General features: G+C 37.2%; 1 protein-coding gene across 17 annotated transcripts in view; it reads left to right on the forward strand.

Annotated features, from left to right (window-relative positions):
- The window catches only part of TEAD1 (TEA domain transcription factor 1), a 222,686-nt gene that overhangs the window by 163,877 nt on the left and 45,462 nt on the right, over positions 1-13,347 (forward strand). For 7 of the 17 annotated variants that reach the window (XM_072985783.2, XM_072985786.2, XM_078383968.1 and 4 more), the window contains 3 exons: positions 351-415; positions 7,804-7,866; positions 7,956-8,018. In XM_072985783.2, coding sequence (XP_072841884.1) covers positions 351-415; positions 7,804-7,866; positions 7,956-8,018 — 191 coding nt within the window. The remainder of the gene's footprint in view (positions 1-350; positions 416-7,803; positions 7,867-7,955; positions 8,019-13,347) is intronic. The other 10 variants (XM_078383966.1, XM_078383970.1, XM_020797219.3 and 7 more) reach the window with 3 other exon arrangements.

Raw genomic sequence — 13,347 nt, forward strand, 5'->3', positions numbered from 1 at the left:
CTTTAGCTCTCCGTCTGCTCTTGAGATTAGGGGAACCCTCTAGAGCAGTGGTCCCCAACCTTGAGCTCCCAGAAGCTCCCAGAACCTTTGCTGGCCAGGATTTTTGGGAGTTGAAGTTCAAGAACATCTGGAGGCCCAAGTTTGGGAACCAATGCTCTAGAGCACATACGAGGAACACAGAGGAGAGGAAAAGTTTGCAGGAAAAGTCTATTCATGCAGTATTGGATTTTGCCTAGAATATGTACCAAATACATAGGCTTTTTGTTTATACTTGCTGGTGATTTGTATTTTTATATCATGCTGTTTTAAAACTTGCAAGAGTCTTCAATGTAAATTTGTGTTTGTTTCAGGTAGGAATGAACTGATAGCCAGATATATCAAACTTAGAACAGGAAAGACACGGACCAGGAAGCAGGTAAGCCATCCTACAGGATAAGATCTGCATGTCAATGAATGACAGTGTGGCCGTTTGGGTTGCAATGGCTGCCTTTGCCTTAGCTTTGGTGAGATAATTGCATTGCCTTTCCTTGCATCTGCTTTTTTTAAAAAATAATAATAATACAGTACTGCTGTTTCTGCCATTCATCACTTCAGTGACACAGTTTCCTAATTACACTGTACATTTGCAGTTGTAAGTCTTTGAAAAGTAGCCTGGAAATATTAATCAGGTAATTTCAAAATAAATGAATTACTGAGTTGGCGAGAAAGACACATGCCATATAGCTGTGTTTTCTTAAGCTTCTGTCTTTTTTCCAGTCCTTTGATCTGACATCGAAAACGTCAAAGCTTATAAAAATCTCTCCTAGCCTGCCACAGGGTGGGCAGGTTTGGCCCTCCATATGTTTTGTTTTTGTCTTTGAAGTCCCAACCGCTCCAGCCAGCATAGACAATGGATTATGGGTGATGGAAGCTAGAGGGGCAAAACACCTGAAGGGCCACGGACTGCCAACTCCTGGTCTATTCCTATCTAGTCCTTTATTTTGTTTGGAATGCATTGACCTTCTTATGGGAAGAACCCTAATAACATCTGAGAAGCTAACCTGGTAACTTGGACTCAACACACTTTGGAAAAGTTACTTGTTTGGCTGACAGAACTGGCCATTCTGGCTGGTGGACACTGGAAATTGTTGTCCCAGACCACCTCTAAGCTCTGGGATCCAGTAGGGTCATAGCGAGGCAATGAATAAGAATCGTAAAGGCAGAGTATTATATTAAAATGTTAATTTAATTATTTTTAAGAAAAATCATACCTTACTTGACATTTAAGAATAAAAGGAATCTAAATTATAATAGGATAATAGAATGATTTTGACTTTGATTTTTAAATGTGCCATTGCAAGGTTTTAGGCCAGACATGCTCCAGGCTTGATTCTCCAATATCCTTTGTTCAAGTTATTTCAAAGTGGGAGAGCCTCATGATGTCTCTCGTCACAGTTGTAAAAAGAAGCAGGACGTTCAACATTGTAACTAGCAAAGTTGCAGCAGGATTATTTTTTCAAACAAAGTGGTTCCCTAGGCACACCAAGAAACCCTTACTTGTATCTCCTATGTATCTCTGGAATTGAAAGCATATCCTGCCAGGTATTGCAGAAGGCCTTTTCTAACTCGTGAGGTAGAGGACGGAAGTACTGTATTAATAACAGAATAGTAGGCTAATGGGTCAGGGTGCTTCATTATTTCTGTGTAACAGAGAGTGTTCGGATGACTATATGGGTGAGATGGGAGTTCCTTTAAGAAATTGTTTTCTTTCCCACTTACCTGTTCACAACCACTGGTACTGATGTGTGAGCATCGTTCATAGTAAGTTTTAAAAACATAATGGAATAATATTGTTGGGAATGAACACAAACAAAGGAAAATAATTCTGTTTATAGTGAAAAACCAGAGTAATGTAAGGTTCAATGGTATCGTCACTATAAAACGCAGTAAAACGCAAAGGTAATATTTAAAACAACATGCTGAATTATTGGTAAGAAATGTTAGTGCTGTGAACCTAATATTAATGTAGTTTGGTTTTCATGAAAGCCCTGAGTTAGACCTAGGCTACGTGTACAGCTGGTAGTGTGTTCATCAACAGTTGAGAGCCACTAATTTAAAATACTCTTCGAAAAATAATATTAAATACACAAGTACTTTGAAGCTACATGTATATCTGTGATGACTAGGTCCATTCTTACTGTTTTAAATAAAGATAGGGAATTGAGTATTTTGTAGCCATGATCCCTTTGGTTTGGAAATTTCTGATGTTTTCTTTCTTTTAATTTTTTTTAAGTTGTTTACTCTGAGAAGAGTATTATACAAGTGTTTTGAAACATTGGAGTTTGCTTAGCTGGGATTTTCATTAGGTTGCTACACATGTTTGGAAAGTTCAAAGTCATCTGCATCAGATTTTGATTCAGAAGGTAGACACCCTTGGTGGAACTGGTCAATGTAGGAATACTAGCGGGAGGGGAGACATCTGTAGGTAAATAGAAAAAATAGGTTTGTGTTCCATGCAGCTACATAAACGTCTCTTTTAGGCAATACCTTTATTGCCTTAATCCAGGGGTCTCAAACTGTGGCCCTCCAGATGTTCTTAGCCTACAGCTCCCAGAAGCCTTCAGCACCACCTCTGCTGGCCAGGATTTCTGGGAGTTGAAGTCCAAGAACATCTGGAGGGCCACAGTTTGAGACCCCTGCCTTAATCTCAAGCATTTTCTTAATGTAAAACTCTGGAAAGCTTGAAAACTCCAGTTTTAATGGATTCAATAAAAGCGCTTCTGCACATCGCATTCCTGCTTAGTTTTTCTACAATGCTTCTAATTCAGATGTTATCACATGATAATCTGACAGTGATGACATGTCTCCACAGTAATCTAGCAAGGATTGCAATGTCAATCTGGTCACAAGGATCAAAGCCATATCTTCTAGAGGAGGTGGAAGCAGTTGCAGAATGAACCGCTTAGGGTGATCGTATAGACCAGATGGGTGGGATACAAATCAAACAAACAAACAAACAAACCTAGGACCTTCTGCTTTCTAGAAGATTCTAAGCCACAAGTGGGGATACTTTGGTCCTCCAGAAGTTTATGCTCGAATTCTTTCATGGCCAGGATCTGATGATTGTTGTGGGTTTTCCGGGCTGTTTGGACATGTTCTTAACGTTTTTCTTCCTAATGTTTCGCTAGTCTCTGTGGTTGGTATCTTTAGAGGACAGGAGTCAGAACCAGAACACAGACAGAGTTTTGACTCCTGTCCTCGGAAGATGCTGGCCACAGAGACTGGGGAAACATTAGGAAGAAAAACCTTAAGAACATGGCCAAACAGCCCGGAAAACCCACAACAACCTTCAGAAGTTACTAAACTCCAGCCCTCATCAGTCTAAGTCACCCTGGTTTGAAGTTAGAAATGATGGGAATTATGCATTTATTTATTTATTCCATTTATACCCCACCTAGCTAGTCATTGCGACCACTCTAGGCGGCTTACAACACAAATACAAACACAAGTGTGTGTGTGTGTGTGTGTGTGTGTGTGTGTGTGTGTGTGTGTAAATATATATATAAATATAAATATATATATAAATTCTCATAATTAGAAATTTAGAAAAATTTTAATGTTAGAGGGAGCGAGAGCTTTCCTACCCTTTCTTCTAGGCCTTTGGTTCTAGAAGCTGGAAGATTTTTTGCTGCTCCTCTTATCTCATGAACCCAGTTAATGAAAGGCTGGCACTTTTGCTGATTCCTTGCTAAATCACAAGTTTTGTGATGAGTATGGAAATACAAAGGATCATTTGAACATATGCAAAGAGGCTTATTGGCACTTAGAATCAAATTAAAGAAGTCATTCCAGGTTTTACAGATCATTAGAGAACCGTGACAAAATTTCATTCTATATTTGATCAATGGTTTTCGTCTGTTTACTTCCACTCATCCTTTACAGTCCTATTTTGAAAGGTGACAAATTTGACTTCTGTTTCAGACCCCATCACTCATGTATAACAGTCATGCATTGAACATTTATCTATTTAAGAATGATGGAACTATACACAGAGGTGTATTGTCCTGTTCTTCAAATTGGGAAAAATAATGCCTATTCAGATAAAAAAAAGGGATGGGAACTGCAAATGCCAATTGTGGTTCATATTCCACTACGTATTTATGCTGACACCCTCCCAAAGTTATTTTTGTAATAGAAATCAAATTACAGTCAATTTTAAAACTGAAAGTTCAAGCAGCAATTAGAAATCAGTTACATCTACCATTCCAATACCAGATCCTTGTGGATATAATTAGGTTTAGGTGCTAACTGCAGCAAACTTAGAAGTTCTTTGCTTATATGACTGGGATAGTGTAGTGTTTTAGCGGCAGTACAGTCTGTAGTTTCAAAGAAAATGATTGGGTTTTTTAAAATTAAAATTTGTACCGAGCCAGAGTTCTACATACAGGGTTTTTCACATTTCACACTTTTCACATTTATCACCACATACAGGTACCATTACAGCAATACTTGTGAAAACGTGGCGATATTTTGAAAAGGCACAGAGAGCCTCATGATGTTTTCACAAGTAGCATCTGAAATTTGAAGAGAAGCACAAGGCTTAGAACTCAAACTCAGTATAAAATTAACTCCTATGCCTTCTCAGTGGCTACAGTTCTGCTGTTTGGTGTAGCAAATTGTGCTAGAGCAGGCCCATTGAATCAATGGAGATTTGATGAGTTGACTCCTCCATAAATTCCACTGATTCAAATGGGCCTACTGTAGTTGTGACTTACTATACTAAAGTAAGTTGCAACTAGACTAGATCCATATGAGTTAATGGAATTTACAGAGGTGTTGACTCACCAAATCCCCTTTCTTAATGTGCTAAGTGACAGGATTTTAGCCAGTGACGTGCCAAATCAATAGAGACTAAAAAGGGAATTCTAACATGCTTTACTCATAGTTTCTCCCCATCCCAAAAAGTGTCAAAAGTATACCATTTGTTTTCCATTTGTTTCAGATATCAAACCAACCACTGTTAAGAGAGCTTGACAGACATGAATTTGCACATCGTGACTTTTGCTAGCAATGGTTTGGAATGGAATGCTAGTTGACAAGCTATACTTCCAGCTGTTGCTCTGTGCACAAAATGTACATAGAGGGTAGAGGGCTAAGCAGCTAGAAAATTAAATTTGACAAGCATCTGTGAACACAGTTGGCTTATATATTTAGCTGTCTAAGTCTTCATTTAGGTCGGTACCATGTTTGAATTCAGACAGATCTGAAAGTACACAGATACTCAATTTTCCTATTAGGAATATTGGAAGTTGCCTTACACTAAATCCAGTCGTTGGTCCCCTAGCTTAGTTTTTTCAGTTCAATGATTGCCAGTGGGACTCCATGGTGTTCAACTGGAGTATTTCCTGTTTTTCTGGAGTTGTTGGGAATTAAATCTGGAAACTTTTTCATGCAGCCTATTCTTGCCCACTGGGTTACGTCTTGTTCCCAGAGGGTATTAAACAAGGACTTCCAATTGAAATGAAAAGGTAACTGAGACTGTTCTAGGAAATGTAACCAATATATTTCACATTGGAAATGTAACTTCTTGTGATTCACATTCTTCTGTCCTGTTCTACCATGTTCGCCTAGTAACTACTGGTATATACTGATGTTTATGTTTGATAAGTGCCAATCCCTACTTTTTCTTTCAGCAAAAGAGCTTCAAGTCAAGCTTAGCGGAAGGACTTTTGCACTAACTTGCAGTGCAGTTTTCAGCTTTCTTTTCATACATAGCACTTAAGGAGAATCAGCCTGACTCAGATACCAAGAACTCTTCAAATTCACACACCCCATATGTTCCCCACTGATATGATGTGTGTGGTGCCTCCTTCACACTAAATTAAGCAGAAAACCCTGCTTATTTGGAGGTGCTGAGATATGTATCAAAGTGTTTCTGAAGGTTTGAATTAGAGATGTAGAAAACAATATTCAAATAATGAGCAGAGTTCAGAGAGGATTAGAATTATTTTGCAGCTGTCATAGAACTAGATTCTGCAATGGCTGCTAGTCTATATCACTGGTTCTTAACCTTGGGTTACTCAGGAGTTTTGGACTGCAACTCCCAGAAACCTTCACCTGGTTGGGGTTTCTGGGAGTTGCAGTTCAAAAACATCCGAGTAACAAAGGTTAAGAACCACTGGTCTATATGATAAACTAATGTGGACTCTACCTGTGAGCTCATTATTTGGCAATAGAAAATACTGTATCAGTTTAATGAATAGATGTCGCATCCACTAGAGTCCACTAGTTTATCTTAGACATGTAGTGTTGGGATGCTGCTTAAGGATTCCTCTATCGATCCCTCTATCGAAACAGGTGTTTTCAGTTTGTAAAGTGTTTTATAAGAAGAAAGATAGATGCAATGGTTGGGTTTATATTCCTTGATTTCCTTGAATTTGAGTTTAGACATGGTGCACATATATGTGTGCCATATGATACTTATTATGGAAACAGATCCAAGATGCCTTTTCATACACACATGCATCTTCAAATCTTTGCTTATTTTAAAGCCTGTTCTGAAGTTGGTCAGAGAGATCTGTGGAAGTTATTACACTGGTTGGATTCTTAAAACTAGAGATGTATATTTGTGACTAGTACTCTCTCTTGCATTCTGATCAGTCATATTTCCCATGAGCACTAAAAGAATAAGTAAACTTGCCTATATATTAAGAAGAGGATTTTCCCAATTTGACTTGACTTCACCATGATACTAAAGAAATGTCTTGTATCAATGGCCAGCTGGTCTTCTTGCATATAATCCATTACAGATATGGTATATGAGAACCCTTTCAGGTGTATAAAAATCTGCATTAATTGTGGAGGCTTGAATTAAATCTGCACTCAGAAACAATGAAGGATACAGGATGGTCTTGGGCTGATTATTACCATTTAGTCCAACCTATCTCACAGGGTTATTATGAGACTATAGATATAGGCTCCACAATTTCCACCCTGATTTTCTTGAAGAGTAGCTAAAATGGAATCAAAGCTTGCTAAATAAATATATATTAATAACCATTGTGTAACTTTATACTGTATTACAGTCATTATTTTTGATTCATTCATTGTGGTAGTGCCTAATTATTGGACTGTGTCCTATTTTTGCCCTGTTTCCTTTAACACTGTCTGAAAGAATGGCACAAAATTGGTCTTTATACAAATTGGCTGCAAAGGTTATCATGCTCATATTGCACCTATATCTCTGCAATATTTCTCTATAATAATGGTTGCAGTATTTATCTACTTATCTTTTGATTTAAAATATACGTGTGCAATTGTTCACTCATGTTTCATTTCAGATGAGATGTCATTGTATTAGTTGCTGCAGAATTTTGAGCTGCTGCTGGGATGCAAAGAAAACTTTCTTGGCATTGTGTTTGTTTTCAGTGCTTATATTTTGCTGCTTACCTCTATTCCCCTCTGAAAAATACATGGTGCTCGTCATTAGAAAGCGTTTTACTGTAAAAGTACAAACCCTCTGGTCAGAGTGGTTTTAGGAAAGGAGTGCACAATCTTCATCTAACTCCACAAAACTTTTTTTTTTAATCTGCGAAGTTGCTGCAGTGATGATCAGTGTTTGGTAAATGTCTCTGCTAAAGGCATAATGTATGGCTGGGAATGTGGTCACATAACAATGCTTGCTGAAGAGCCAAATAATATATCCCAAAGAAACTTTTTATTTATGTTTCCCCCCCCTCCAAACAGCCATTTGATTTTTGTGTGTGTTTCTTTTGTGTTTTTCTTTCTTCCTTTTTTTTTTCTTTCTAACTCTGAACAATGTAGGTGTCTAGTCATATACAGGTCTTAGCAAGGAAGAAAGTTCGAGAAATTCAAGCCGCCATTAAGGTACGTTTGGCTTGCCCAGTTGTAGGGGGCTTTTCATCTCCATGGTTACAGGCTTTTCCTTTGTTTCCCTCCCTTCCCCTACCCTGCAGGTGTCTAGTCACATTCAGGTTCTTGCAAGAAGGAAATCTCGTGATTTTCATTCCAAGCTGAAGGTATGCGCTTTTCTGCTTTTGGGCTTGTGGTTGCTATGCATTTCACTTCCTGTTTTCCCTGGTGATTGGTGAATGCCTGGTGCTGTGATTCTTGTAACCTAGTTTCCTTGCATGTGGCCGCTGTTTACATTTCTTTGTGTTTAATCTCTCTCCTTCCCTCTGGTTTCTGCACTAGCATCTGTATTAAATTATTTTTAACATCCTTGAAAATGTTTCTTGCTTCGTGCATGAGTCATCTGTAGGAAAAACTATAGTTCTTTTTTCAAAAACCCAAATTAGCTTCAAGTTTGTATTAAAATAAAAACACAGCAGTTGAATAAAAGAATGGAAACACAATTTCAGTGGGAAAATTGAAGTATAGATGGCACATTTTTTCATACAGCCAAGCTTTTTAAAACAGTTCTAAGGGTTTTTAAAAGTTACTTTTAGATAATTGTTTGATTACTACTTTACCCCCAGACTATTTTATTATTATCTGTGATTTCTGGAATTCTTTTTAATGAATCACTCTCAATCCTGTGTCATCATTAAAATATACACTCTGGGAGTAATCCAATGGAAGCAATTTCAATATATACATTGGTTTTTGTGGAAGGGCTCAGCACTTGCTCTCACACCGAAAACCATAAGGCTTACAAATGCTAAATCTTGACTGAGTTTTAGCTGCAGTCTCCATTTCACATGTTGGGAAGAACTCCTGACTGACTTCATTTTAATTATATTTGAGTAAAGATACTTTGTTCTATTTGGATTAACTATACCTTTATCATTTAAAAAATAATATTTAAAAAATAATAATAAAAGAGAAAATAATGCATTATTTTTCTCAAATGTAATTAAAAAGTGATGTTGTTTTTCCCTTTTCTAATTTTGGTGGCAAACAAGAAAAAAACAGGAAACGCTTCATTTCACAAATTTAACCAGGCCCATCTTACATAAAGAATCCTTGATTTTTTTTTTTTACCTCAGTAGCTTAGAATTATAGAAAAGTTTTAGGCTATTAATTTTTAGTACAAAAAAGCATTTGAATGTTATCTAAATTACTGTTAACTTTTTCTTTTTGTTGAAACTTAAAAAAAGAGAAAGGAGTAAGTTTGCTGATTATTTTTTGTAAAGAAAATACAAAAACAAAGCTTTTTTTTTTGAAAACAGTCTATTAGAAGGTGATCACATTACAGTACCTTGAGCGGTAAACACGTTGGATGATATTGCAACCATCCCAGAACTACCATATGTAAATAATAACAAGCTGGCTTTGTAACTGTCAGGAGCTTTTGGTTTTCAATATACTTGTGGGCAGCATGCTGGCAAGCTTGTATGGCTGTTGGTGGCTGGCTTTTGAGTTGTACTGGCTGAGCAATTGGGATGGTGAAAGAGAGCTGGGATTTTAACTTCAAATGTATTGCTTTTTAACCCAGAGTGCAACAGTACACAAGGCTGTAGCATTTCAGACTAAAACCTTCAAACCTAATGGCTAAAATGAAATCATTTTAGCTTGTGTTAAGAAAATTAAGCAGCATACTGACACCATGTGCATGCCTAAATTAATACTGGGCACCTGCAGTCTCCCTTGTTGGAAATAAACTTAGTAATATGTTAACATGGACTACCTGCTTAGGTTTCCATCAAATCACTTGTACTGAGGACTTCCGAGGAACTGTAAAGTGTTGCAGTTCTATAGTTCAAGAAACCCATAAGAATATTTCTGTTATCCACAACTGAAATATTAAAACTATAAGACTTTTTAAATTATGCTTACTTTTTTTTTTTTTTTTTTTTTTTTTTTTTTTTTGCTGTACTCTCTATATCATGATGAAACTTTTGGCAGAGCAAGGCAGCAAAATAAACACCAGTGATACCTATATCCCAATTCAGGGTGGACTTTCTCTTTTTCTTTACATAAAATTGAGTTGAAAGTACTGGTTCTATAAAATGCCTTTAAATAATCCAGTAGCATATCTTTTGAAAAACGTTTTCTACCTCTCCCACAATTTCAGTATGTGTATCAGTGCAAAAGGGCAACCTGTTAAGAGTAAGAAATACATAGAGTGACAAGCCACTAAAGAATGTTAATCACTGATTCTCAGATGTAAATCTTATTTTGAAAGCTCCCGTTGCTGCAGTGAGTAAACTCTCCCAGGAGCCCATTTTTAAAGCAAGGATAAAGAATAAATAGGAAAAAAAAAACATTACCTACCAGGCAGCAATTCCATCAGTGGAGTACATATTCCTCTGTATGAAGTAGGAAAAACATAATTCTCCTTGAGAAGAAACAGAAGACTGAATCAGATGGTACTTACCCTCCAAGACTGGATGGTGGGCATGAGAACTGTTTATTCTCAAAGTAAAATAGGAATCATTCATCTTTGTGATCCTGTCAAGGAGAACCTGCTTTGGAAGATTCTGTCATGTAAAGACAAAAAGATCCTGCCTTCAGATAAATGTAGGATCACCCTTACACTGTTACTGCCTTAAATGTATAGGGCATGAAACAAATGTGGGAGACTAAGTCCTGCCACCAAATTCAGTACAGGTAGAATCATGGAGATTTGGTGCTGCATTCATTACTCAGAACCTCATACCTTGCATAGGAAGAAGTGACATATAAGTAACTTCCACTCAGCTTTACCAGGAGTTAATGTTAGCTAGGAGACAGTTCACCTTATTTGCCTAAATCAATATATCTAATAGGATATATTCACCAAGATACAATCAAAGCTATTTAATTACTGTACAGTGCCAAAGCAAAACGGTGAATGTATGGACTTTCTGTGAGGTGACATAGGATCAGTCTTCATAACAAGCTATTTTCTGTTGGTAACTATCTCTGTGAGAATACCATCCATTTTCTATACAAATACCAATTATTTCTGAAATTGTATTGTCAAAGGCTTTCACAGCCGGGATCTGATGGTTGTTGTAGGGTTTTCGCCAAACAGCCTGAAAAACCTACAAACAACTATTTCTGAATTTGTCCGAGTTCAGTGTCTTACTGTTTTTCAAGTAGCCTCATTCAGCTCAAATAACATTTTAACAAATAAGTTGATTCTTCCAGGTAAAAGGTCCCCTTTCTTTATGCATTGTGTTTCCTTCTCTATCCTTGTAACGTCATTCATGCTGTCTTCTTTTCTTAGGACAAACTAGTTATTTTCTCTTCAAGAACAAAGGCAGGATGATTCTTGTTCTGAAACAACTGAAAACAAATATTCTTCAGCATTTGGATAACATACTGAAGACCACTTGTTCCCAAACCAGCTCCCATAGGGCCAGATCCCCTCCGGAATCAAGCACTCTGTGGTGTGGATTCCCAAGCTCAATGATCCCTTGCAAGTCAAATAATATTAGGGGAGTTGCTAACTAATGCCATTCCTTCCTCACCTTCCCTACATGAGAGAGGAAACCAACCATAACCAATGCTTCAATAACCTTTTGAGCCTCAAGGCTGATACGTGCTCTAGTGCTCAGTTGCTGCCTGTGAGGACTTAATATTTGCCCTTGTGGCATAGGAAGACAGAGGGAGGTACATTCAGCTAGTTCTTCAGACGAAATCAGAGCTAGCTCACTCTAGTGGAAGATCTGGCATCACTTTATCTGCTTCATGAGAAGGCAGGACAGTTGGGGGAATTTCTAGAAACCAGATAGGCCCATTGGTTGGGGATATCCCTCTGCAACTTAAAGTACTCAATGTACAGCTCGGGAGGTGAGAAACAAGAGAAGCAACAGTTACCAGAAATGGCTGCAGCGCTGCTGCCGCTGGTGAGGAAAAACAAGCCCCTTCATTCATTCATTCATTCATTCATTCATTCATTCATTCATTCATTCATTCATTCATTCATTCATTCATTCATTCTAACCCTGCCTTTGCACTGAAAGATAGCACTCAAAGCAACTTACAAAGCTCTTAAAAGGAATAAAAACAGAGAAACCCAACATTTAGCTGAATCGTTAATGAAATAATATTACCCTCCCCCAGTGTAAAAGCGTAAATCTCAACAACAAAGTACTTTTGAAAATCCATTGAAATGGCAAATGGTACAGATTGAAAATAGCAGTTCAGGGCAAGTTAGACATCATATGTCTGTCTAAAAGGATGTGTTTCAGGTTGCCTTAGAACCAGTGAAAGTGGAAATAGCTAGGTGGCACAAAGAGGAGCCCTAGTTGCACTATTGATCCCTTGGGACATTCTTTTGGGATCATGTTGAAATAGAACTGAATGGGCACCATCATGCTCACTTTTTATGTGTACTGAAATGAATAAAGAACCATAAAAATATTTGTAAGTATTTGCATAGATCTGTTCAAAGGTGTGACTACTGCCCACAATATGGAAAATATAATATTATTAAATTAAAAGCTGAGTCTACACATGGGCAGAAAGTTACCTGCTTTCTACTACAGAAGAGTATGAGGATCTAGATAAATTTCTAACTGGCCATCAGTGATTTTGAACTTCAACAACATCACAATTTCTGAGAATTTAACTTTTGTTTACATTACCCAATTCTTGTGGTGATGCTCAGTGGGATCAAATGCACTGACCCAGCTTCTGATGTCCACACAATTAGAGGGTGATAGTTTATGCCTCTAGGGGTTTAATTTTCAATTCCCCTCCCATTTTTTAAAAACTGAGAAGCACTTGAGACCCTTGGGAGCTGTAGAAATACCTTGGGGCCACAGTTTGTTAACCTCTGATTTACTATGCGGGAAGAAAACCTCTCTGAAATATCCTGAACATCTGTGAAAAATCTTTGTATGTTAAGATTTGGGTTTGAAGTTATTCCCATAAGTGATTGAGTATTCCTGAACATTACTACACTTCTGATGGTTGGTGCAGGAATAATTGCCACTTTTTACCCCTCAGCTAGTAAACACTCCTTTTGCACTGGTGTACCATTACATTAAGCTTTCTCAAAATGTGGGCCAGTTTCATGCTTCAGGAAGAACAGATGTGAATTATTTCTCTCTTTCCATATACATTTATACGTGCAGATACTGACACTGTAATTTTATCTTAGAAGTAATGAAATCTATGATTTTGCTTTCCAATATTCATGAATGTATGATTTTAAAATTCATTCAAGGAAGCAATAAGATTAAATTAAATTAAATGTCTACAACGCAAACGTATAAAATGCTTTAAACTCCATTAGTGTACATTCCAGGCTACCTGCATGTAATAAGGAAATACTGTTGACAGTTATGCTAAATATAGCTTTATAAAGCTTTGGATTTTTTTTTAAAAAAAGAAAAATAAAATAAAATAAATGAACAGTGATAAAAGCCTGGAAAAATTCCCTTTGATGTGAATGGAGTCTTCTGCATTTTGAAA

The sequence above is a fragment of the Pogona vitticeps genome, chromosome 1 (genome assembly GCF_051106095.1).
Source record: "Pogona vitticeps strain Pit_001003342236 chromosome 1, PviZW2.1, whole genome shotgun sequence".
In the NCBI taxonomy this organism is placed as follows: domain Eukaryota; kingdom Metazoa; phylum Chordata; class Lepidosauria; order Squamata; family Agamidae; genus Pogona; species Pogona vitticeps.